General features: G+C 48.1%; 1 protein-coding gene across 2 annotated transcripts in view; it reads left to right on the top strand.

Moving 5' to 3' along the window:
* The window catches only part of LOC138498038 (microtubule-actin cross-linking factor 1, isoforms 6/7-like), a 530,795-nt gene that overhangs the window by 417,971 nt on the left and 85,353 nt on the right, over nt 1-27,471 (top strand). For both annotated transcript variants that reach the window (XM_069621876.1, XM_069621877.1), the window contains exons 34-37: nt 266-428; nt 4,894-5,048; nt 5,934-6,008; nt 14,690-14,807. In XM_069621876.1, coding sequence (XP_069477977.1) covers nt 266-428; nt 4,894-5,048; nt 5,934-6,008; nt 14,690-14,807 — 511 coding nt within the window. The remainder of the gene's footprint in view (nt 1-265; nt 429-4,893; nt 5,049-5,933; nt 6,009-14,689; nt 14,808-27,471) is intronic.

Below are 27,471 nucleotides of genomic sequence, written 5' to 3'. Positions count from 1 at the left end.
TCATTCTGCTGGCTGGAAGGCAGTATTGAGAACTTGAGATCTTCTCCCACTGTTAGGTATGAGAACTTCAGAGTTGGCACAGAAAATCACATAAGCATTTTTCTCTGTATGAGAAGGCACAATATATGTTGGCATAAGTGAGCGGTGCGTTTGAGCGTCTCACTGCTTTGAGTTAGAATTGATGTGGATGAGCGCCTCCCTCCAGTGTTTGGCAGAATTGGATCAGACAAAGCCCTGTTTAATTTGGTTGTCTGTGTTTCCGCAGGTAGAGGAGTTTTCCAAATTTGACTTTGCCGTCTGGCGGAAGCGTTACATGCAGTGGATCAGTCATATGAAATCCCGGATTCTGGACATTTTCCGAGGCATTGACCGGGACCAAGATGGCCGAATCAGTCAGATGGAGTTTGTGGATAGTGTCCTGACATCTAGTAAGTCATACAAACAACAGAACCTACTTGTGCCAATCACAGTATTAGCATACACAGAGTCACCAGCATTGTTATTTCTACAAATTAAAATAAATCCTTAGACGCATGTTTTTTTTTCAAGATTTGTTTCAACCGCACAGATCGTTTGCGCAGGGGTGGTTGTTTTCTTCCTGATCAGGACTCTGAGAATTCTGATATTAAGGCTAATCCGAGGATGGGTGTCGATGCTAACAATAGAGTTCTGCAGAAGCTGCTGGCCACACAGACCCCCATGAACATCCAGCTTGCAATAAGCCAAGCTCCCAGCATCACTGATGGAAAGAGGAAGTGGATAAAATAACAAACCAGACACTCCAGCAACTCCTGAGATCTGTACATAGAACAGAACACGTTTTGACGTGATTTTACTTTCAGTGTACCTTTGTCCCAGATGACCTCCTTCCCCTAAGCGTCTCCTAAGCCCTCTATAACGGACGGCCCGATGTAAACGCCTGTGATGAAAGTGCTTTCTAGAGATATTGCCGAAAACCTAGAATGTTTGCGAGTGATTGCTGACTCCAACTGCCTTGTGATTTCTTGGTCTCTAGATTGCTCCTGTTGACATCTCCTCTTAGACTCAGGCTAGTTGCCTCATGTGTCCTTGAGCATCATAAACACTACTCACCTTTAATTCCTACTAACAATGGGTTTGTTCCTATCCCTGTTCCTAACTTGCCCTAATCCATCCCTAGCTAAACTAATTATTCTCAAAATAAATGTGCAAGTGCCTTTACAAAGAACCGTCTTCCACTGGTCTATCTGATGTATATTGGACCTGCCAACTTCAGAGCTGTATTCTGCAGAACTTTTCTTTGGAGTATAAGCGGGCCACGTTGCTTTGTGCCATTTCCTGGGAGCACCACTCCACCGTATCACTCTTCTGAGGGAGAGCGGCTACAAGCTGGGGGCGACACAGCGGTATACCCAGCACACAAGTAACCTCGCTTTCTACTGTTGTGGTCACACATTACTTTAGATAATGGGCACTGTTTTGAGGATGGGATTTGTACTGCAGCCCCAAAAGGCATTAGGCTGAGAGGGGCCAGCTGATGAAGAAAGCAAAGGTCATTGAAACAGTATTTACGGTTCTGGTGAAGTGTGACTGCCTTCACTGACTGAGGATAGAGCTCAAGTACAGAGGTTTCCGCTACAGGGGGTGGGGCGTACGGGAGAGTTGAACCCCACCGGAGACTTATTTAATTTTCTTGTCACATGATGGCTTGCTGTACTAGCCTCTGATTCAGCTGAGGTCCTACCTCCTAGAGAGCATACAATGATGGGCCGACTCCTGGCTTGGCAAATGATGCGTTAGTTATAGATCTCCTGCCAGTGTTCCATTCTGCCATGCATCACGTGACCGTTCCATCCTCCTGACCGCTGCCTCCGTCTTAAAGTTGGGGTATCAATCGTGGCCTTCCTAAGTCAAGGAGAGTAGCCATCCAAAGCTTCAACAATCAGACCAATTCTATTCCTTACAGACAAGCCCCACATTAATACGTGTGACCCTTTTTACTCTACCTCCAACAGGAAATCACCACCCATCCCTTTAAACTCCCACTCTATGCATGTAAGGACTACCTGACCTCCTGAGGGGCATGCCAGTGGGATTCTCTACCCAATCCCCTAGAGCACTCCCCTCAGATTTGGAATGCCTTGTGACCTATGGATCTGGTCCTCTTTTGGACATTGTTAGGGGCAACTTCCTAGTTTTTTCGATGTGGAAAAGGGGAACTAAAATGTAGTCTCTTCGAGGAGGTGCCATATTTTCCATGAGACTTTTTAAGCATCAAGAGAACCTTCAACCATTTTGATTAAAAGGTGCAGGATGCATCCTCTTGCAGTGCAAATCCTTGTCTAATTCTGGTTTAGAGCTAGATGCCAAGACCCTCAGATAAACTCCAGGACACTGAAGCCGTACAATTCTTCGAGCTTTGGGAGATTCTGCAGGAGCCCACAGTCCTGAGATGCTTCATCTGTATTCACGTACAGTTTATGCTTTTTGTTAACTCTAGTGTATTCTTTGGTTGGGTGAATAATTAAGTGACAATTAATTAATGATGATCTGAAGTCCTACTAACCCCTTTTGCGGCTGGATTTTACTGTACCCTCCATAATGAGTGCTTTGCTCTATATATTATGTAGATTCTGAATACTCCAGCTTTGTGCTGTAGTCTGTTGTTCCTCGGACTCCTGGTCTTAGTGCGGTCCAATGGCCATGTTGGCAACCATGGGTTGGTCTGACCATCCACAGAAGCGCAATCACAATTCACCACTTTCAAACCTTTCGAACTTTCAAACTTTCGAAAGTGAATGGCTTAGGTTATATTCTGCTGATCCAAGATGGACCCAGGATAGGTCACTTTTGTGCATTGTAAACAAATGTGCAGCCAGAGAACCAGGAGGCCACCCTTGCCTCCTTGACCTCCCAGCAGAATTTGATGCAGTATACCACCAGCTACTCACTGACAATCTGTATCGCTGCATAGGGTTGAGCTGGTTCGAATCCTACCTTGCTAATGGGCACCAGTTTGTACAAATTTATTCCTCCAGATCAGCAGGAGGACGATATCTATCTCCTGTGGTGTCCCGCAAGAAGCCATCCTCTCCCTCGTGATCTTCAGTCTTTACATGGAAGCGCTTGGCACCCTCCTGGCTCCACACAACACCCACATCCACCAATATGCAGGTGACACCCAGCCCTACCTCAAGACATCCTCCATCGAAGGCATCCACCAGCTCAAGGCCTTCCTCACATTGATCTATTCCTGGATGTCCAGTACTTACCTGAAGCTCAACCCCTCTAAGACTGAGTTCCTACTGCTGACCAACAGCACACCTAATACCCAGACATCCGGACCTGGCTCTCTAATATGCAGCCCGGAGGCTTCACACCCCAGCTGGCCCACCTTCACCAAGTTCCTTGGGTTTGACATTGACAGACACCTCTCCTTCGATCAACACATAGCAAGGAAGACAGAAGCGGCTTGGCACCAACTTTCTCTCCTGTGGAAAATCAAGCCCTTCAACCTGGAAAACAACCTTAGATGTGCTGTACCAGCGGTGGTCCTCTCCCACCTGGATGGTGGCAATGCCCTCTTGGAAAGCCTTCTGGTGACGGCTCTTGTCCCCCCTGAGATGTATCCTGCATGCTGCAGCACGACTCCTCAAAGGACTCCACATCACCCTGACCTTCATCCAACTACACTGGGCCCATCTGCAAGTCAGGACATGTGCAGGCCTGTACTCTGTTGGCGTAGGAAGGAAAACAGGCCTTCTCTGTCTATGCCCCAAGACTCTAGAACCTCCTCCCAATAAACATCCGACTTGCTTCCTTGCTTCCACAGTTCCGGAAGGAATGGCTCCTTCCTAACACCTAGGTCTACAAACACTCCACTCCCCACCCTACCTGAGACTGGGTGATGTGATCCCCACTGTTTCGTCCCCTGGTTACTTTTAGGCCCATTGATGACAATTGCCCCCTCCCCTCCCCTGCTCCCCTGTTAGATCCCCATTCCCTTGTTTCTCTGCTCCCTAACCTTGCTTGTCGCCTATGATTGTAAAGTGCTCCGTTGCTTCCTGAACCCAGGTCTGCGCTCAATAAACAACCTAATAATAATATTTATATTTCTAAGGCCATGGAATCAAGTAGCCGATGGTGTGCAGGTAATCCTTGAACTGACCAAAAGGCATGGGTGCATTTCCATCCTGGATAATGTTTCTTAGCTTTGCCAAATGCCGACATAGCCTACCAATTCACACTAAGGTCCTTCTTCCTTTGCACCTATCTTTGAATCCAGCTGTGTATTCCAGTCTACCTCTGGATAGCAAAAGCACCATACAAAGGACCCAAAATGTGATGGCATGGCAGGCGAAGAACGATGGTCTGCAGGGTTGCCCAGAGCAATGCCTGAGGTTAAGATTAATTCTAAACTTTCCAGCCATCACCCCTTTTGGTTTGCCAAAATGTGATATGCAATACCATAACCCAAGTACTTCCAGCTATCTGTGCTCCTCATTTCACCAGGACGACAGATTGAGCCAAATGCTGTTTTTTGTATTGTGCCTTCTGTGTGAAACACAATCCAGAAGTACCCTCTCTTCCCCTACCAAAGACCCACACGCTTTCATTATAAGCGCACTTTCAAGATGCCCTTCTCCCTCTGCCCCATACATACAGTCCACTACCTGTCTAGGCTGGGTCACCTTTGTCCACACATCTGATCGCCAATGCATGCTTATACAGCAAGGTACAGTAACCAGTTCGTTGGTGCTCTTGGGAGCTGAAATAATGGACAGAAACTTGACTTCAGTACATGTAGGGCACATCTGGGTGCCAGAATGGCATGAGGCTCGGGCATGGCGCGTTAGATTCTTATATGGGCAGCATCTGAATTGCAAAAGTCACTTTCTTATCTTTTGATTTTAGAATTCCCCACCAATGCCCTGGAGATGACTGCTGTGGCCAATATATTTGACATCAACGGAGACGGTTTCATTGATTACTATGAGTTTGTCAGCGCTCTTCACCCTAGCCGGGACCCCTTCAGAAAGACTGCCGACGCTGACCAAATCCAGGACGAGGTAAGCGAGTGCCAGGGCAAGATAGGTCTACAATATGCCAGGGCTCCAAAGGATGCCAGAGAAACTCTTCGCGGAGCCTAATGGGCGTGGTGGGACCCGGGATCAGCCTAGGGCCAGGCTTGTAGCATCTCAAAGCTGCGTTTTGCAATGTTCTGCCTTCATCAGGTCCAACTAATGACAAATGTCAGAAAGCAATTCAAGGTAATTTAATATGATGAATACAATTGGCTATTCAAAGAGTGTTTTCTATATTGCTAAAGAAAATATAAAGGTTTGGGAATGCTGCCATGGTCAGCGCAGAGAAATATTAGCAGCGGAACGCCATCTTCTGAATTGCTGATGTCTATTGGTTGAAATATGTATTACAGATTCATAGAAATAGAAGAGAATTCCAGGGAGTTTTTTCTCTTTCAGTTTGTTCCCTGTGTAAACAGTATGTGTGCGTTCAAGACCAGTCGCTATGTCAGTGAGCATAAATGCTACTGGGTCATTGCATAATCATTGGGTTACAATCTTGGTTTGACCCCTTCCACGATGCGCAATTCCACGCAAGTTCATTTTACCCCCATGCAGCTGCATCCTTGATCGCTGCATTAGACGATGCCTTTGGATGCCATTGAGCACTATGTATAAGCATGGGCAGTCTTCATGCTTTAATTTGCCAGCGCCTCCAAACTCCCACCTCATACAAAACCCTACCCACCTCGGGGGGGTGGTGTGGGGGGGAGAATCAAAGCAGCAGGCATTCTGGGAGACCAGGATCCAGAAAGGAAATTCCAAGCTTAAAGTAGACCACGGCGGACATGCGCCCTTTCAAAGCCCTATATTGTAGTATGGCGAGTCCAAGGCTGTGTCATCAATGGCTGGTTGTTGGTTCTCTTTCAGGTGAACAGGCAAGTGGCCCAGTGCAACTGTGCCAAGCAATTCCAGGTGGAGCAGATCAGTGCCAACAGGTACCGGGTAAGTGCGCCCCTGTCCTGTGCCACCTTACTGTGCTCTCTGCATATCCTAACCTTGAATCCTGCCTCTGCACCTTCTCCACAGGTGCTCAAGAGTTGTGCTCTGCCCCCTAATACATTTACCAACATTCACTCTTCATTGTATGCATTTCAGGTGCCATCCCCATAGTCTAAGACAATATTGCGCAGTTAACTTCCTCCAATGCCGCCTGCTACCCTGTTTCCAATAGCTTTGTTGTCTGCATCACTCTGTAGTCCACATTCATTCTCTGACAGCTATTACAACACTTCTGTGGGCATCATTTACTGCATTACTATCCCAGGTCTTTCCTCCAACAGTGGCACTGCCTGGGGCATAGTGTTACGCTATACAACCTACCAGAGTGTTACTCACCTTTCAAGAACAGTGAGTCTGCACTTGCTCATTCACTCATTGTACAATCGCACATGGTTACCTCCTCCCCGATTGCCCCTTCAAACACCACCTTTGTGTGGTTGCTCCAATGCTTTGATGGTCCTCCCCTAAACAATACATTGGTCAATACCTATAGCCTTTCTGGCTGTGGTGGGAAGTCCTAGAACGTACCTGTGGGAAGGAGAACCATTGGCCGCATCACACACCCCAACATGTAAATCAGGATGTTAAAATGACAGAACATACAACATTCTTGGAACTAATATTTTTCCACTCAACAATCTTTACCAAGTTATCTCCAGAAGAATGTCTTTGAAATGGGTTACAAGATGAAACATGTCAACAGACAATGTTCGTCTGAGCCAGTGGATATATTTGTACACTGATTGTGCTGGAGTGTGTTGGAATTATGTCACTGCACTAAGCACATTTTTCTACTCATCTAGACTGAATCACTCCCCTACTAACACGTGTAACAAATACAAGGTATCCCCATAACATATAATTATTCTTAAAGATACCTAAGCTATGTGATAAATAACTGCGCACAGTAAATGGAATGGAAGTGAGCATTTACAGTAATGCATTGTTATTTAATATAACCCCAGTGCAGACACAAGGTACACCAACCTTTCCTAGGGGGTAGGTTGAACGGAGGAAATTGAGGTAAGTACTCTCTACATATACAGTCCCCTAATCATTCAATCAAAGCACCAAGGTAAGTTATAACTTTGGGCTTTGGCCTGGGTTTTCTGTACTTCCATTTCCTGGTGGAGTTCCCCACATTTGAAATAGTTCATCACATATATTGCATGTTTCCTACAATATCACAGTTTCTCTCTGTCAAAGCTTAATAACTTGGATTTGTAAAGCACTCTATGATTTCTAAAGTGCTCTCTTGCTTCCTGAAGATAGGTCCACGCTCAATAAATAGCACAATTATAATTGTAATACCGTATATATCGCCCCAAAAGCATCTTCCACTTCAATGTTTGTTTACCATGCCACCTCATGCCCCCTTTGAAGCTATCCTCTCCACCGAGTGCCTTCATTTAAGACCTATGGTATCTGAGTGTGAGCCCACTCAGTGCCATCTGCTATTTATGCATTTTCTGTCCACTTTCCAGCATCATAATGCCACTGTACAGTTATTCTAATGGCCTTTTTCCTCCCACTGAATTCTCATCTTTGATATCCTATCCCAGCACAGCTGTTCTCTGGAACATTTTCTGCTGCCAGGTGGTGCAGCGCCGTCCGATGCCTCTAGGCACCCTGCGCTGGATATGACGCCTGGGCCATTATATATAGTGACAGCATGCCCCGGGACCTCAGTTCCTTTTTTCAACGCACTCTGTTGTTTGATTGGAAAACACTTGGCATGCTTTTTCTTACTTTTGAAGTACGCCATGCCTACTCCGTCCAAGGCCTCGGGCATCAAGCCGTGTGCGGATGCAGCTGGCAAATATCGGTCTCGGATCCACATTGGATTTGTTTGTATTGCTTGGCCAAGGACCATGACACCTAGGATTGTGGGTCATGTCAGTCCATGCACCCGAAGACCCTCCGGGAGAGGGCGGCGAAGATATTTATCCTAATCCACAAGTTGAAGGTTGAAGCCCCACGGTCTCTGCCGAAGTCGCATGGCCGGCAATGATGCTCTGAGTAGCAGACGGCTCAGCTCAAGGTAAAGGACATGATAAAGAAGCATTGGACGAGGTCTTGCTCACCGAGTGAGCCCTCACATGGGCTTTTGTCTTCTTCGAAGTCCTCCAAGCATCCAGTACAGGTACCTTTTCCCACCCAATCCTCCATGCCTTTTCTCACCCAATCCTTCATGCTGGAGGAATGGGAGACCTTCCACCTGAAGATGTTGGACATCTTTGGCAAGGCGGCTCCGGCCTTTGCACCTTGTGGGATAGGCAACGCCACAGTCTGCTCCTGCTATGGCGCTGCAGGGTCCTACCACATCTGTTGTGACCAGCAGGGTTCCCTCTGTGGTCCACTCCCGCATGCCTAAGGACTCGGGCCTGGACAAGATGGAGACAGAAGGTCTCAGTGTCAACAAGCCCCACCCATGGGTGTGTCGTCCTCGGCACTGCAGGGTTCCACTCCCTGGGGACACCTTCATGTCAAGGATGTATGACATCTATAACGAGGAGGGTGACCAGGTCCCTTTTTGGCTTGAACCTATGGGTTCTGGGGAGATGAGGGATTTCCCTGAAAAGTTCTACGGGGAAGGTGAAGACCTGGTAGAGGACCTGCAAGGGGCCAGTGGCCTTGACATTTCCCCAGAGATGTATTTTTGCCAACTCCCATCCAAGAAAATCCTCCCGCCGCCTTCCAGCACTTGATGGTTAAGGTGGCCAGTACTCTGGGGCATTCTGCTCCATCCAGGTCCAGGGTTCAGTACGAAGGTTTGTCTCATTTTGGACGATGTCCCCAAGGAGACACTCCTGCCCTTCAATGTGGCAGTAGAGGCCCCCATACTTGTGGTGTGGGAGAAACCTGCCTCTGTTCCAGCAGATCCGGCTTTTCTTTCTTCCCATGCTTTGCTGGAGAGCTTGGTGGTGCAGGCCACGACAGCTAGTCTGAAAACTTCTACCTTCCCGTCCCTTCCAGCGGACAGGGAAAGTAAGAGGTTTGACTCGAGGTGCAAGTTGTTGATAGTGTTGAGCAGTCTTGCTCTGCTGGATGTAAATGCCAATTGCGCCATGGCAAATGTCTTTGTCGTTTGGGCTCTGGTGGCCAATGCGGCTGAGTATGTCCCGAGGGAGAGATGAGGGACGCTTTCCAGTCCTTGGTCTCTGACAGCAAGGAGGCAGAATGTCAGATGCTACAGTCGAGACTTGACACAGTGGGCTGTGTGGGAAGGGCCATGGCCACAAGCACTGTGGTCAGGCAGCACTTGTGGTTAAGGACATCTGACTTTGTGGCCGACGTCCAATCCAGACTGTTGGATATGTCGTTTGATTGCCATAACCTTTTTGGATGTAAGGCTGACTACGGCCTCCAGAAGGTTCAGTCATCCAAGGCGACTGGTAAGTTTTTGTGGCTAGCAGTGCAACAGATGTCTCGGGACAAGGGTTTTCGTTCCTTTCCCACCTTTGCCCCGAGAGGCTGTGGTCAGTCTGCCCCGGAAAGAGGACAGGGCAGACGTATCCCGAGAGGGCGAGAAAGGGGTGGCCAGATAGGGGGGCATTGCAACAGCCGCTGTCCCTACCGCACCCCAGAGCGCCAAACCTCAGTGACAGGCTTACTATTTGTCAACAGTAGGAGAGGGGCTTTCTCTGTTTAGCCCAGAATGGACGAAGACCACATCAAACGCTTGGGCCTTAAACGTGATTCAGCTGCGATATTTCCTTCCATTCCTTCAGCACCCCTTCCTCTGGACCACGGTCCTCAGACCACCCCTTGGTCTCTGGACCCCATTCTACTCGGGGACATCCATCAACTTCTGTGAAAGAGCGTGATCAAGCTAGTTCTGCACTCAGAACGAGGGAAGGGGTGGTACACCACCATTTTTCTTGTGTCAAAGGAGGACGGGGCTTGCGCGCCATCCTGGATCTATGGAGCTGCTGAACTTCGACAAGTTTAAGGTGGTTAGTCTAGCCCAATTTCTACAAGCCCTTGATCTGCAGGACTGGTTAATTTCCATAGACCTTCAGAAGGCCTACATCCATGTCCGATTCATCGAAAGCATAGGAAGTATTAGAGGTTTGTGGTGGGTCAACACCATTACCAATTCCAGGTAATGCGGTTCAGGCTTTCTTAGTCTTCAAGGGTTTTTACCAAGCTGATAACAGTGGTGGCAGCTCGCCTCAGGAGGGAGGGCATTCATGTCTTTCCCTACCTGAACAACTGGCTTGCCCAAGCTCTCTCCCCAGATCTAGTGTCGGAACACCTACTCTGCATATGCACTCTATTGCACAGCCTGGGATTTTCCCTGAACTTCAAAAAGTCTTGGTATCGCTGTCCCAGTCCCTCCGATTCATCAGTGCGGTCTTGGACACTCGCCTGCGCAGGGCCTTTCTGCCCGAGGGTTGAGTGGCGAACATCTTTCAGATGATGTTACGCTCACCTGGCTCCCACAGTGGCGTCGATCGGAACTGGATAGCTGCGGTCTCCACCAATGTGACGCGTAGGGCCGAGATGACGGACTGGACTGGCCCACCTAGCTTCGTTTGCTTGGCCCGTAGGAATATTCTTCTGATGGTTTGAAAAGATGAGTTCTCCATCCTGCATTGAGCGCAGGGGCGCGTTGATAACCAGTTGCTTCACTGGCTCGAAGGAATTGGTGAGTTCCAGAACAATATTGACTCCGAGATTCCCGGCAAGACGCCGTAAGTATAAAGTTCGTAAGAGTTCAAATGCCTGACTTTAACTCTTGTCCGATTCCTTGCAGGTTGCAGCTTGACCCTAATGGAGTTCCTCGTGGCAACCGGTAGTATTCTGGTAAGGATTTGTATTTTCCAACATAGTTCGATAAAATAATGTCAATATGTAACCTGTTGCTTTCTCCCTTATTCAGGCGCTGAGAGAAAGTATGAAGTCTCGTGCAATAATACATCCGGCGGTAAAATCAGGTAAGTCTATTGTGGTGAGGAGGGTTCCCCTTGTTAGTCCCTTTGTTTCACCTTGCTGTCCTTTTGTTTCCCCTTAGGGGCCGGGGTTCGGCGAAGATGCAGTGGAAGCTGCGCCGACCTGTGAAGAGGAATAGTACCCCCGTGGTAAAATCAGGTAAGTCTATGGGGGGTAACTAATATTCCTCTGTGTATTCCCTTGGCTCACCTTGCTGTTCTTGTCTTCTCCTTAGGTGCCGGAGTGCGGCGGGAACATGCAGGAGGATGCGGTGGAATGTGAAGATGCTGCGAATGCCGGTGAGTTCAGCGCGGCGCTGCAGCAGGCGAGGCGACGTGCATAAATAGCTTCTCTCTTCCAGCTCGAAGGCGCGATGGATCGGGAATTCAGGTAAGGATCAAAGGTATTGCTCTTGTTCTAACCTTTTCTCCTTCTTTCTCCCTTTTTCTAGGAGCTCCAAACTCGAGGCGGGCGTGGCAGAAGGCTGGATGCAGACTTGCAGGCACGGTGAGCGTTACGCTGCTGGATGTAGAATAATGCGAAGCGTGTGCTGCTCTTCGGGCGTGGTTTAAATAGCCTCCAAAGTAGTCCCAGGTAAGAATTCCTTCCCAGCCCCGCCCGAGTAAAAAATAGTCCGTAAGTAAAGTAGTCCCTCTTTTGGCTTGGAGCTCTTGCAGCATGGTATGCATCAGGTAAGTTTTAATCTATGAGCCTGGCGCCTATGGCGCCAGGACTGGACCCAAATAGCCCCTAGCAGGGGTTGTTGGGCGTGCTTGGGATAACTTGATGCCTGCTTCCGGGGTTGCTGGACTTGGTTTGGGTCCCCGGGGGTAGGCATCATGACAGATGATCAATGTCCTTCAGTCTCTGGGATGAGTCCCGAGCTCGGTCTTCCTGAGCCTTCTGGGCTTCATGTCCTCCTGCCTTCTAGTGGTACCAGTGGCGAGGCTGCACGTTAGATCACGTCAGTGGCTTCTCCGTTTTCAATGGACGCAGTTTCAGGGCCACATATTGGATCCCTTGCATGGCTCAGATCAGGTGGCTCTGGATATTGCGTGGTGGGCCATGCAAGACAACTTGCTGAAGGGTGCGTTGTGTCGCCAACCTTTGACCCCGGTGACGGTGGTCACGGATGCCTCTCTGACTGGTTGGGGTGCTCACCTGCCAGATCTCACGGTGAGTGGACTGTGGTCTCCTGCAGAGTCTCAGGAACACAACAACTTGCTGAGGGTAATCAGGCTGGCCCTAATGACTTTCCTCCCCTCTGTGAAACGCAAGACTCTGCTGATCCTGACGAACAACACAGTGGTCATGCACTTCCTCAACAAACCAGCTGGAGTGGAGTCCTTTCCTCTGTGCTGGGAAGCAATGTGACTATGGCTGTGGGCTCTAGAGAACAGTGTCTTTCTGACAGCGGCACTTCTGGACGAATGAAAGAATGTCACAGTAGATGCCTTGTGCAGACCGACTTTAGCCTCCCACGAGTGGGAGCTCGAGCTCTCTCAGGAAGTTCTGGAGGAGATCTTCTCCTTTTGGGGAACTCGTCTAGTGGACCTCTTCGCTTCCAGTGTCAACCGGAAGTGCAAGTTGTTCTGTGCCAGGTAATTTCACTGTCAGGGATCTCTGGGGATGCGCTGGCCATCGAGTGGACTTTCAACCTCCTGTTATTCCGCTGGTCCTCAGGAGACACATCTGTCCCAAACCACGCAGATCCTGATTGCCCCAGACTGGGCCTGGAGTATGTGGTATCCAGAGTTTCTGGACATGTCCATCTACACTCCCTGGCGCCTTCTGAGGAGAGTCGAGTTGCTCTCCCATCTGAGAGGCGGGTCCTCCATCCGAACCTCAACAGCCTGAACCTTCGTGCTTGGTTACTGAGAGGCTGAGATACAAGGAGTGGGACTTGTCAGACAATGTCCTTGATGTGCTCCTTTCAACTCGGAGGCCCACTACGAAATCCATTTATGCCTGCAGGTGGCATAAATTTTCAATCTGGTGCCAGGAGACAAAGCTGGATCCTTTATCCTGTCCTCTATCTCCTTTGGTGGATTTTCTGCTTTCTTTGGCCCAGGCGTGCCTGTAGATTGCCACTGTTAAAGGGTTACCTCACTGCTGTTTCGGTTTACAAGAGGTCACCGGGACAGGGCTCATTCTTCAAAAATCCCACTGTTATGCAGTTTTTTCGGGGTTTGTGGAACCAGTTTCCACTCCACCCCACCATTTTATGGTTCCGGCCTGGGATTTGAATTTTGTTTTAAAATTTCTTATGGGTGCTACATTTGAGCCCCTTCATTCCTGTTCTGTTAGATTACTCACCCTTAAGGTGAATTCTCTGGTTGCCATACCTACTGCAAGACGGGTGAGTGAGCTCCAAGCATTGTCTGTTTTACCTCCCTATTCGTTTTTTCCCAAAGAGAAGCTGACGTTGAGATTGAGACCCTCCTTTCTGCCAAAGGTGGTTTTGGATTTCCATCTCTCTCAGAAGATCCATCTTCCTGTGTTTTTTCCTCTGACTCATCCTTCCAAGGCATAGCACCAATTCCATTAGCTGGACCCGGTTCGGGCCCTGAAGTTCTACGTCTCTAATACCAGGTAGGATGGGTAGGAGAGGCCAGGTAGGATGACCAGTTTTTCATTGGTTACGCTGGTGCTGACAGGGCTGCACCAAACAGACACTGTCCAAGTAGATCCTTTTCAGCATCTCAGAACGCTACGATATGGCTGGGAAGGATGTGCCTGAGAGCTCATTCTACCAGGGGAGTGGCTACTACCTTTTCCCTGCAGAGGGGAGTACCGGTCCTGGACATTTGCCAGGTGGCAATGTGGGCCTCTTGTTACATGTTTTCTAAGCATCTTGCTCAGATTGCCTTGCGGGCCAGGCTGCCATGTTTGGCAGGGTAGAGATTTCTGGTCAATGAGTTGTTCTCGCTTCCTCCCCCCTCCAGGTTACGTACTGCTTTAAGAGTCTATCATAAATGAGGAATTAGTGGGAGGAAGGAGTCCATTGGAAGAAGAAATTACTTACCTTTCAGTAATGTTCTTTCTGATGGATGTTCCTACAACAGATTCCTCACCCCCTACCTACCTACCTTCCCCTCTTGCGGGAAGCCAGGATACCATCGGTTCTGCGTTGCATCCGCTTCAGAGTGCTGGGAAAAGGGGTGAAACCTGAGGCCACGGTGTGCAGTGGTTATATATATACCAGCCCTGATGTCACATCCGGCACATGGCATGTTGTGGTCTCGGATGGAGCTGATGTAGAGCTGCGCTGCGCCCCCTGGTGGCAGCAACGTTTCTGGAGAACAGCTGCGTTGGAATAGGGATATCATAGATGAGGAATCAGTGGAAGGAATGTCCATCAGAAATTACATTACAGAGAAGCAAGTCATTTGTTCTTCCCTTTTTTGCCAGATTTCTCAATGTACGAACCTTTTTGCCATGTTGTATTTATATGCAAGCTTTCTAACAGTGCCATGCTGGTCTTCCAGAGACATCACTGCCCCCCTTTGCTATTGTTCCTTCTGAGTCGTTTTTTTCTAGAGACATTTTCCGTGTGTCACCTAAATATTGTGCTCTGTGGACGATCTCAGTATAAACCTTGTACCCTACATCCTATTACCTCCACCAAGCCTCCTTTGCGATTCTCCCAATCGTTGCTGGCCCTAAAGGATGCCTTTTCTCTTTTTTAGTTCGGGGAGTCTCAGCAGCTGCGGATGGTGCGGATACTGCGTAGCACGCTCATGGTGCGGGTCGGAGGCGGCTGGATCGCCCTCGATGAGTTCCTGGTGAAGAACGATCCTTGCAGAGGTAAGAGAACACAGTACTTCCCCTTTGTGCACTATAGCTCCCATAATACCTATAATTCCCAAAAGGTCCCATGTTAGACACGGCCATCCGTTACCGTTGCAGGTGCAGACATAAGTCATGCTGAAGTTGGATGCAGGAGGCAGGCAGATCTCCTTCTTCATGCCAACTCCCACTCACTTCTACATTGTGTTTCTGAACAAGAACAGCCCTTGAATATACAGTATCCACCATTGGGTCTATTATAGACTCTTGATATGCCCCCCCGTCAGTCTTGGAACCTTTTCTCTCAGACAGACGGGTGGGAATATTCCACACTACAGACTCTACTAAACACACCAATGCTGGAGAGCTAGACTTGCAAGTTAGATAATATTTTCTGCCATTTTCAACAAGGTAATTATAATAGTCTGTTGGAAATTGATTTGTTGATTGAATGATTTATGTCAGACCAGGAGACATTGTTGAGCCATGCATTTCTCCTTTCCAAAACGGAGTCTCCATATACACATGCAAATATAAACTATATAAGCACTCGGTTAAAGATTTTTGATAAACAGCAGATATCATTGATGCTCGGTACTGATTTAGTCCTCAGTACTCGGTACTCAGTTACCTGTATATTTTTGTAACCCTGTAAGCCTTGCGTTTTCTTATTGCTGCACCCTGGTGCCTACGGGTTTGGTGCGCATAAAAAGTGAATAAACAAACAAACAAACTGTCAATTTATAATCATCAACCGCTGATCAACATTAGGATATTAGATATGAAAATACAAAAGAGATGCCAGTGTAACTTTAGAATATATTTTTTTAAATATATTCATTTTGCAGCTTCCAAGTCCATTCATTCATTATTTTAAATGTATGCAAATTACCAGGATTCCATCAGTAGATCTAATCAGAACAAAAGGCCCTAAGAGATCTGTAGACTTACTGGAGGCACGGATCAATTTTGAGTCCAAAAGGGCAATAGTCTCCCAGCACAAATATTTACTGAGATAGCTGTTAAAGATGTTTCATTTTGCTACTTTTCTTGGCCTCAGGGGGGCTGCTAGTATTTTCTATGTCTTAAAACCTCATCTCACTTTGTAGAGAAGTAAAGCCTTTTTAGCTTCACCCGCCCTGTGCAACTCATTTATTTTGATGGCCCTAGTCAGCCCCTAAGGTTACCAGTGCAGGGCGACTGCGTCACCTTTCATGATTGCCTGTATTGTTTTTGATATAGCAAACATCACATTACAGAAGTGCTGCAGGGGTACTTTTTATCCCATTTCCCTTTGTTTTTAGTAACATCCCTTTTTCCCTTATAGGGCAGGCTGGTGGTAGTGGACCGTGTTTTACAACTGTTTACGGTCTGCTGCTGTGTAGATGGATTTTGTGAATCAACACTGGGGGTGTATTCTTATAGGCCAATAAATTATTATTCAAACGTCCTTGACTAGGTGGTCTTCGACTGTATCATTAACCACCTTAAGGATAATGGCCTTGGAGAGCCACTTTAATATGGCTTCCGTAGGGCGCACTACACCGATACTCCACTCCTACATGTCTCCAATTTTCTCTCTGACACCTCTCCGAACTCTCTTCTATGCTCCTGCTTTGGACCTTTCTGATGCTTTCGACACTGTCAACCACTCCTCTCTCCTCCTCACTCTCCAGGACCTATGGTTTCACAAATCTGCTCTTGCCTGGATAGCCTCCCACTTTGAAGGTCTATGCTTTATAATCATTTGGAGCTTGCAAACCTCTGACCTGATCCCCTCTGCTCCCTGTCTGTGTCCCCCCAAGGATAGGTCCTTGGAACCTCTGCTCTTCAACCTCTATATCTCTGCCCTACGAAGGCTTATCTCATCCTTTGGCTTTCACCGCCACTCAAATAGTTTCTCCTTTCCCTCCTTCATACGCGCTGTCCGGAATGGATTATGAACTGTCTCACTGACGGAAGTAATCTTTCTCCCGCTTCTAGTGCCACCCCTCTGCTCCCCTCTATCTCCTTCCCACTGTGCCTTCTTGCTCTCTGACCTAAGTCTCGCAGTCTTGGGGACCTCTTTGATAGCAGCCTATGACTGCCCCTGCTGCCAGAATTAAACTCATCAACATTCTGGAAATTCGTTTTTCTTACTAACCCCTCTACAAAAAAGCTAACATTCACTCTTGTGCTCAGCAAACTTGATTACTGCTCAAGCCTTCTTCTCGGACTTCCTCTTGACTCCTTTCTCCTCTCGCTGTCCTTTCTAGACAAAACCCTCCACTTTTCCACCTGGACTCTCTACAACCTACCCATATCCTTCCCAACGTCTACCCACCAAGAACATGCTGGTTGCCTGTCCATGCACAACAGCTCTCTTTTCAGGTTCCTTCTCCTAGTCTACAAAGCTATGAATGCTGTTGCCACCTCAGTACCTGTCTGATTGCACCTCCGTTTACTCACCAAATTCTGTTTTCCCCAATCTGCCTCTGCATTCAACCTCACCATCCCATACCCTCTCTGTGCCTCCTCTCGCTTCTGCTCTAGTGTTAGGCGGAAACCTGTGCAGTTCCCTCTGGGACAGGCATTTGGCGGTGAACCCACTTGGTAGCAGTCTGTACCACACAGATTCACTTGGTAGCTGTGGCTGAGCAGTCAGACTTCTCTCAAGAAAAGTTGAGCAGTATGTGGAGAATACAAAATAGGGCAATTCTTCACAGCAAGACAAGCAAACACGCAACAAGGCATAGTGTAAAGATATTAAGGCATTTATTTATAACAAAACATCTATGGAAAACCCTAAGGCAAATCACGGCAAACAAATCAAACACAATTACTCTACGAAGTAGAAAACGATCAATCCCCCTAGCAATATATCGACAACTCTAGGGTCTACCGGTATCACTTATTTTCAGACAGAGGTGTATACCTCAACCTAGATGACACTCGAACATAAGTTAGGACGGGAGAGAAAAAGATAGGCAGATCATGAAATCAACACAGTTCAATCCTTCGCGGATAAAATGCAAGGCAGGAAGGCAAGAATCACAATAGATCATAAAGTTCAGAGGCCAGGCCCACTCGGAGAGAGGCAAGGCGCGATGTCCCAAAAAGTCTCTAGAGGAGATGCATTCAAGTCTTTGTAGCAAATTGTTATCGGCAGGTGAACCAGTTCAGAACTATAAATGAGAAAAGCTTGGAGGCGACCCAACGGAAAGGAGAGGATTAAGACACCTCGCTCAATCCGATCGAAAGGGAAGCCAGGCGGACACGGTACCTTATTGTGGGGAGCAGCTCCGGCGGGGGCAGATGTTCCTGGTGGTGGATGCACGTCGGGTCTTTGCCAAGAGTAGAGAGGGTCTCGTCGTCGAAGAAAAAGGAAGTCCGGTGCACCACCAGGGAAGAGACCAGCCGCGGAGGGCTCTGTCACAAGGCACCACCTTTTGGTCGCGGTACAGGGGTAGTGGCTATCCGGTTGCCGGGGTGCTCTGCACGGGCAATTCGACCACTGCGTCCTGAGGCGAATAAAAAGCAAAGGGGGCTGGTTGTTCCCACCAGCCAGGGGAAGAGACTCTCCGGCAGGGAGATCTCCTCTGTCGTCGGGAAGTGGTGAGTCGGTTCCGCAGGGCTCCACCGGAGGTGTCGTCGTGCAGGTCGGCTCAGCGTTACCCTCGTCGGATTCTTAGGTCCTGTGGCGACTTCTGAAGATCCAGTCCCAAAAGCCCTGCTTTTATGCAGAAGACCCCCATTCATTCAGCCTAGCTGTCAATCAACACATGCTAAGTGGTGAGCGGGAACGCTCACCACTTGGGCCAATCACTCCAGAGTGCGACCTGAGTTGGCAAGGCAACTCGGTCCAGGGTGCCTAAACCCCCCCCCCCCCCACACCCCTGAGGTAACCCAGACAGAATGGCACCACTTTGGAGTGTCTCTGTACAGAGGCCCGCCAAAAGTGGAACAAAGGGCTCAACCTTTGGTTTAGGAGTCACAGAGACGAACACTGACGCCATTTTAAAAACCGAGTTCTGGCGGAAAATACCATCCGATAAACTTATTTAGGATAAGTAGACCGGTGGTACGTTGGAGATTAACGAGAAACAGTATCAATCTCCAACAATGGGATGAATCCCATAGGGTTATGTTCAGGGTCGAACATAACAAGTAGTTTCCACTGCCACCAGCCAAAATTCGACGAGGGGGGACGGGACAGTGCCCCCTCGAGTAACAGGTCTAGGAGTAATCGAATTACCCCTACTAGTACGTCCACAATAAGATGGTTTGTACTAGTCCTGTTAGTAAATTTAGGTCTAGTAAAGCCAATGGTGACTTTACATGCCCGAGGAGACAGTAGTCAGTCCCCGGGTATGGAGTCTATGGTGGGGGTCCGCTAGGACGCCCCAGTGTTACGGCACGTAGGGTGCGGTGTAACACACATAGAAAAACATATGAGACCCTATGGAGTAAAAGACCCCATAGCCCATCGAACACATTGGCACTTCAAAGGAATTACACACACATACATGTCCAAGAGTGGGAGAAAAGAGTCTCACCCATGGCAGGATGGAAAAAAAAAAACTCCAGAAATCCAGCAAAGCTGCTGGGGGACTCACTAGGTTAGGAAATTCAGCCTAAACAGAGAATTCTCCCTAACACTCGCCCCCCCAGACTAAGGGACAGGAGGATTTAATCCACTCCTGGATGAATCTCATACCTCTAGTCGATGACATACATCCTAGAGAGACCATCAGCATTTTGGTGGTGACACCCTGACCTGTGCTCAATGGTGAAATCAAACCCTTGCAGGCAGATCGACCATCTCAATAGTTTTGGGTTTTCCCCTTTCATTTGATTTAACCATCTCAAGGGTTGGTGGTCAGTCTGAATGACGAAAGTAGAACCATACAAGTACGGCCTAAACTTCTTCAGAGCCCACACGATAGCAAAGCACTCTCTTTCGATTGTGGCCCACCTTGTTTCAGGATCCTTCAGCTTGCGGCTGATGAAGCAAACGGGGTGCTCCCTACCTTTCCCATCCAGTTGACTGAGTACGGCACCTATCCCTACATTTGAAGCATCTGTCTGCACAATGAAGTGTTGGCGGTAATCAGGAGCTCTGAGTACTGGGGCTTGGCAAAGAGCCTTTTTCAGGTTTTCAAAAGCCTGATTGCACTCCTCGTTCCATTTAACCTTTTTAGGGAATTTGGGCTAGGAGATGACATTCAGTGGAGAAGCTATGGTCCCATAGTTCTCTATGAAATTCCTGTAATACCCGGTGAGGCCTAGGAAGGCTCTCACCTGGGTTTGAGTAGTCGGTGTTGTCCAATTTTGCACAGCTTCAATCTTACTGAGCAAAGGCCTTATTTCTCCACCGCCTACCTCATGCCCAAGATAGACTACCTTACTCTGTCCAATTTGGCATTTACTCGCCTTTATGGTCAGATTGGCTCATCCAAGAGCCTGCAAAACATCTCTCAGGTGGGATACATGTTCTTCCCAGGAATTGCTGAACACTGCGATGTCATCCAAGTATGCCATGCAGAAGTCCTCCATCCCATTCAGAACCTGGTTTACCATCCGTTGAAACGTAGCAGGTGCATTTTTCAATCCGAAAGGCATTACCTTAAACTGGTATAAGCCAACGGGGGTAGAAAATGCAGTTTTCTCCTTGGCATGGTCGGTCAGGGCTATTTGCCAATAGCCTGACGTCAAGTCAAATGTGCTGAGGAACTTGGCGGCGCCAAGTTTATCCACCAACTCATCTGTTCTTGACAAAGGGTGGGCATCAGTCTTGGTGACTGCATTAAGAGCTCTATAATCCACGCAGAATCTAAGTTCTTTAGATCCGGCCTTTGGTACTAACACAACTGGGCTAGACCATGGACTAGTAGAGGGCTCTATTACCCCGAGATCGAGCATCTTGCTGACCTCACCTTTGATGTGGGTTTGTACGTTTTCTGACATGCGGTATCCTCTGCTTTTGACTGGCAGACAGTCACCATTGAGTATGTCGTGCTGGCCCCAAGGGGTCAAGCCTGGCGAAAGCGAGAACAGAGGGGCAAACTGATTCAACATAGATTTGCACTCTTCTTGTTGCTCGGGTGTCAGATTGGAGGAGAGATTTACTCCTTCAATTTTTTCGTCTAAAGGCAAGCCTCTGAGGAGATCCGGGAGAGCTTCACTCTCTTCTTCTTCCTCGGATGATGCTAGAAGCAACGCTCCTACATCAGGTCGTGAGACATACGCTTTAAGTCGGTTGGTGTGAAAGACGGTCGGAGCCTCCTTGGGATTGCCCAAGTCCACCAGATAGTTAACCTCTCTGAGTTTACCCACTACTCGGAAGGGTCCCATCCACTTATCTTGCAAGGCCCTCTGCTTTGTTGGGATCATAACGAGAACGAGCTGGTCTTGAGCGAACTCAACCATGTTAGCCTTTTGATCGTGCCAGTGCTTGACCAATGCTTGTCCAGCTTTCAAGTTATCGCTTGCTTCCGTCATCAGGTGCGACATTCTCCTCCAGAGACCTATCACGTAGTCAGTCACTCTGACTGGCTTGGGGGAAGGAGCACTCTCCAACCCCTCCTTAATCAGGGCCAATGGACCTCTGACGGGATGACCATAGAGTAGTTCGAAGGGAGAGTAACCTACTCCCTCCTGAGGGACTTCTCTATAAGCAAAGAGAAGGCATGGCAGTAGAAGGTCCCACTTACGCTTAAGGGGTTCCTCTAAAGCACCCATCATGCTCTTCATGGTTCGGTTGAACCGTTCCACCAACCCATTGGTTTGGGGGTGGTAAGCCGTTGAAAACTTGTAAGTAACTCCGCAGGTTTTCCACATGGCTTTCATGTAGTGGGACATAAAGTTCGACCCCCTGTCGGAGATTATTTCCTTCGGAAACCCGACCCTAGTAAAAATACCAAGGAGGGCCTTAGCCACAGCCAGAGCTGTAACAGTCCTCATAGGAATTGCCTCAGGATACCTAGTAGCATGGTCTAATACAACAAGTATAAACCTGTTGCCTGAGGAGGTTGGAGGATCAAGGGGACCAACGATGTCAATCCCTACTCTCTCAAATGGGACTCCCACGACTGGGGGAGGCACTAAAGGTGCCACATTCTTGGAACCAACCTTACCAGAGATCTGGCAGGTGTGGCAGCTCCTGCAGTGTTTTTCTACTTCGGCCCCCATCTTTGGCCAATAGAAGTAGAGAGAGAGCCTTTCCTTAGTCTTCTTGAAACTCAAGTGACCAGCCAAAGGAATCTCGTGGGCTAACTGCAAGAACTGTGGTCTGTTCTCTTGGGGTACTACAAGTCATTTGTAGTCTCCAGGTGCAGACTCAGTCGGTTCACTGTAGAAGAGGCCATCTTCCCAGTGCAACCTGTGTTTCCCAGGCTCTTGCCCTTCAGCCTGAGCTTCTGCCTGGTGGCGAAGACCTTCCAGAGTTGGACATTCTCTCTGTCCCTTACTGAAGTCTGCCCTGCTGGGTCCACCTTCTGCCAGTGAAGACTGCAGCTCAGGATGGTCAACAGGATCCAGATCTCCAACGAGTTCCTGGCCTTCCATTAGCTCTTCCTCAGAGTCTAATTCTACCACACAGGGTTGTACCTCCCTCTCAGCCTCGGCTGGAGGTGGAGTTACGGGTTTTACTTTGGACAACCTCGGGGAAGTCCGTGTTGGCTGTACTGGAATGCTGGCTGCTGGTTTTGGGGTAGAAGTCTTAGGTTTCCCTCTCGCTTCCGATCTCTTGGAGACAGCGGCCGACAATTCCAGTGGAGCAGGAGTGATATCTTTCTTCATCATCTCCTGGAGAGTTCCGCGCATGGTCCTCTCTCTTGCAGGTCTGGTTAGCTCCTGTAACCGTTTACTAGGAGGTCTGGCAGTATGCGATACAACTCCGAGAGTTTTTAAATCGTTACCCAACAGTACGCGTCCTGGTACCTCACTCTGTATGCTGACAGGTATCTTCACAGTCATGTCGTTACACTGGATGAGAACTGGTAATTGGGGAAGCATCTGCACAGGCCCTCCAGCTAACTTGGTGAGGTGTTTGGGTGCCTTAGCAACATCCTCAGCCTGAAAAAATGATTTATCCACCACAGTTATGCTGGCCCCAGTGTCCCTAATGGCAGGCGTCTCCTGACCATTCACCTGGACACTGTCCTTATAATACTCTTTAGTATTATCGGGGATAGAATTATAGACATCTAAATTCTGTTGTTCCCACAACCCCAGAGATACTAAAGAAACGCTGGCTGAGACTCCAATGGGTTCGTCAGCTAGCAGTAGAAAGTTTCCACTTGCCATTTGGACTTCCTCCTCTGGAGCGAAGGCTAAGGAGACAAGCTGGACCCCTGAAGGTTTACCCTTACATCTGGGATCTCCTTTCACGTGGTCAGTCGAGCCACAAACAAAGCATTTACCAAATGCTTTCTGGAATCGTGGCTTGTTCTGCCCTCCTTCCGGTTTGGCACCAGAAGGCATACTATTCTGCTGTGGTTTTCCCGGTGGCTTACCCTTCTGGTTTTGTTTGGGGCCCTCTTTGGAATGTGAGTTATTAGAATTCTCTTTTGAGTCTTTTTTAGGCTGTTTTCCCTCATCCTTTTTCTGAGTTGCCCCAGAATCCTTATGAGTAGCCCTGTTGGCAACCCACAAGTCAGCAGCCTTAGCTAGCTCCCTGGAATCCAATTCCTTCGAATCAGCCAAGTGCTGTCTGAGCTCAGGAGAACAGGCATCATAAATAGACTCCAACATAAAAAGATTCCTCATACCCTCATAAGTGTTCACTTTGTAACCCTTAATCCATCTCTCTAAGTTTTTCAACCCTTCACTCACCCAGGTAGCCCAAGGGGTACCATCATGCTTTTTGAGGGTTCTAAACCTCGTAAGATACTGGGAAGGGGTCTTCCCGAATCTAGCTATTAAAGCTAGTTTCACACTTTCGTAATCCTTCTTATCCGCCTCCCCCAACTCCATTACCACATCAGTCGCAACAGGAGGGAGCCTAGAGAACAACCAGGGAAGCAAAGCATTCCCGGTGATGTCCTTGAGCCCATGATTGTATTCAAGCAGTTTCAACCAATCCAACACATCCAATCTCGGTTCATACATACCCACTAATTCCTTCGGCATCCGGGGTCTTTTGGGACTGGAGCTCCTAGAGGAACCAGAGGAGAGAGAACCATTTTCCATAGACAACTTTTTCATCTCTAACTCGTGATTAAGTTCTATTTCCCTGAGTCTTAACTCAGCTTGCTTCTGCTCAGCCTGGGCATTCATCCGTCTGAACTCGAGCTCTTGGTTTCGTTCAGATTGAGCCAAGAACCGTTTGTATTCTAGTTCGAGCTTCATTTTTTCAAGTTCAAAATAAGCAGGGTTACTTGTGGGACCTGGTATGGGCCCCGTAGGCACAGCTGGTAAGGCGGGTAGAGGAGCAGGTGAGACAGTTTCGTTAGCCTCGCCGTCCTCGTCAGCCTCTTCATCGCTATCATCAGAATTACGATTCAGATCAACACCATCACTGTTATCTACAGTTGCTGGAGAGATTGGTTCCTCTGAACCAGTACCCAGACTTTGGTTCGCCAGCAATCTCTTCATTAGTTCTAACTTCTTGCCTCTTACAGGAAGATTCTCTTGCCTACAGAGAGCTCGCAGACTCTCAGTATTTTCACCTGACAAAGACTCTTGACTGTAAGTTTCCATCATAGACATGTTTTTTGAAAGTTGCTTTTTGTGCAAAGTTTTGTGGTTAGTTATCCTACAGCGTCGAAAAGCAACTGTATACTCGATACAAATCCCACCGCTGTACACCAGTGTTAGGCGGAAACCTGCGCAGTTCCCTCTGGGACCACTGCAAAAGATTTAGGACTACAGGCGTTTGGCGGTGAACCCACTTGGTAGCAGTCTGTACCACACAGATTCACTTGGTAGCTGTGGCTGAGCAGTCAGACTTCTCTCAAGAAAAGTTGAGCAGTATGTGGAGAATACAAAATAGGGCAATTCTTCACAGCAAGACAAGCACACACGCAACAAGGCATAGTGTAAAGATATTAAGGCATTTATTTATAACAAAACATCTATGGAAAACCCTAAGGCAAATCACGGCAAACAAATCAAACACAATTACTCTACGAAGTAGAAAACGATCAATCCCCCTAGCAATATATCGACAACTCTAGGTTCTACCGGTATCACTTATTTTCAGACAGAGGTGTATACCTCAACCTAGATGACACTCGAACATAAGTTAGGACGGGAGAGAAAAAGATAGGCAGATCATGAAATCAACACAGTTCAATCCTTCGCGGATAAAATGCAAGGCAGGAAGGCAAGAATCACAATAGATCATAAAGTTCAGAGGCCAGGCCCACTCGAGAGAGGCAAGGCGCGATGTCCCAAAAAGTCTCTAGAGGAGATGCATTCAAGTCTTTGTGGCAAATTTTTATCGGCAGGTGAACCAGTTCAAAACTATAAATGAGAAAAGCTTGGAGGCGACCCAACGGAAAGGAGAGGATTAAGACACCTCGCTCAATCCGATCGAAAGGGAAGCCAGGCGGACACGGTACCTTATTGTGGGGAGCAGCTCCGGCGGGGGCAGATGTTCCTGGTGGTGGATGCACGTTGGGTCTTTGCCAAGAGTAGAGAGGTTCTCGTCGTCGAAGAAAAAGGAAGTCCGGTGCACCACCAGGGAAGAGACCAGCCGCGGAGGGCTCCGTCACAAGGCACCACCTTTTGGTCGCGGTACAGGGGTAGTGGCTATCCGGTTGCCGGGGTGCTCTGCACGGGCAATTCGACCACTGCGTCCTGAGGCGAATAAAAAACAAAGGGGGCTGGTTGTTCCCACCAGCCAGGGGAAGAGACTCTCCGGCAGGGAGATCTCCTCTGTCGTCGGGAAGTGGTGAGTCGGTTCCGCAGGGCTCCACCGGAGGTGTCGTCGTGCAGGTCGGCTCAGCGTTACCCTCGTCGGATTCTTAGGTCCTGTGGCGACTTCTGAAGATCCAGTCCCAAAAGCCCTGCTTTTATGCAGAAGACCCCCATTCATTCAGCCTAGCTGTCAATCAACACATGCTAAGTGGTGAGCGGGAACGCTCACCACTTGGGCCAATCACTCCAGAGTGCGACCTGAGTTGGCAAGGCAACTCGGTCCAGGGTGCCTAAACCCACCCCCCCCCCACACCCCTGAGGTAACCCAGACAGAATGGCACCACTTTGGAGTGTCTCTGTACAGAGGCCCGCCAAAAGTGGAACAAAGGGCTCAACCTTTGGTTTAGGAGTCACAGAGACGAACACTGACGCCATTTTAAAAACCGAGTTCTGGCGGAAAATACCATCCGATAAACTTATTTAGGATAAGTAGACCGGTGGTACGTTGGAGATTAACGAGAAACAGTATCAATCTCCAACAATGGGACGAATCCCATAGGGTTATGTTTGCCACCAGCCAAAATTCGACGAGGGGGGACGGGACAGTGCCCCCTCGAGTAACAGGTCTAGGAGTAATCGAATTACCCCTACTAGTACGTCCACAATAAGATGGTTTGTACTAGTCCTGTTAGTAAATTTAGGTCTAGTAAAGCCAATGGTGACTTTACATGCCCGGGGAGACAGTAGTCAGTCCCCGGGTATGGAGTCTATGGTGGGGGTCCGCTAGGACGCCCCAGTGTTACGGCACGTAGGGTGCGGTGTAACACACAAAGAAAAACATATGAGACACTATGGAGTAAAAGACCCCATAGTCCATCGAACACATTGGCACTTCAAAGGAATTACACACACATACATGTCCAAGAGTGGGAGAAAAGAGTCTCACCCTTGGCAGGATGGAAAAAAAAAAAAAACTCCAGAAATCCAGCAAAGCTGCTGGGGGACTCACTAGGTTAGGAAATTCAGCCTAAACAGAGAATTCTCCCTAACACCATCCCATACCCTCCCTGTGCCTCCTCTCGCTTCTGCTCTTTCTCCCTATTTGCCCCACTTCACTGGAACACACCGCTCATAGCAATCAAAGCCAGCCCAACGGTGGATCTCTTCAAAGCTCGCCTTAAACTTTGTTTACTTACTGAAGTGGGAATTCCACTTGTCCCCCGCCACCTCCCCAAAACCTCCCCGCCGACACCACCACTGCCTCCAGTCACGCATAATAATGTAATTCTGTATATTTAAGTAGTACTCCTCTGTAGTTTAAAGCAGCAATTGCCCCCTTAAGTTATTGTTATCTTTGTAAATTACCTCTTTTCATATATAATATATATATATATATATATATATATATATATATATATATTTTCTTTTTTTTTTCTATTTGATTTGTTTTGTCCCTGGTCTATATCCCGCTTTTTTACACCTTCATGCACTGCTGCACTGCTTGTTCTCAGGCACCCTTCGAGGGAATGCTTTAGCCATCTGTAAATATCTTATTGTAAGTCATTTCTTATCAAAATTGAAATCCTTGTTCTTCAAATAAATATAGGGAAAACACTGATGTCTAGCCAAACCCAGTACAGGTAGGTAGCAGCTCATTAAGGCTTAGCGTCAGGAGGGGTTTGAGAGTGGTCTAACACACACAGAGCAACACCAGTAATTCCAGTTACACAGAAGAGTTCAAACGGATACAATTATTTATTCAGCTTTAAGATACCATCTAAGCAAATGAGAACGCCAGGTAGGTTTTTTTCCACCAAACTACTGTCACACACTTACTTAC

The sequence above is a fragment of the Ambystoma mexicanum genome, chromosome 5q, assembly GCF_040938575.1.
Source record: "Ambystoma mexicanum isolate Mex_15411 chromosome 5q, UKY_AmexF1_1, whole genome shotgun sequence".
In the NCBI taxonomy this organism is placed as follows: Eukaryota; Metazoa; Chordata; class Amphibia; order Caudata; family Ambystomatidae; genus Ambystoma; species Ambystoma mexicanum.
This window is presented reverse-complemented; position numbering and strand designations above follow the sequence as displayed.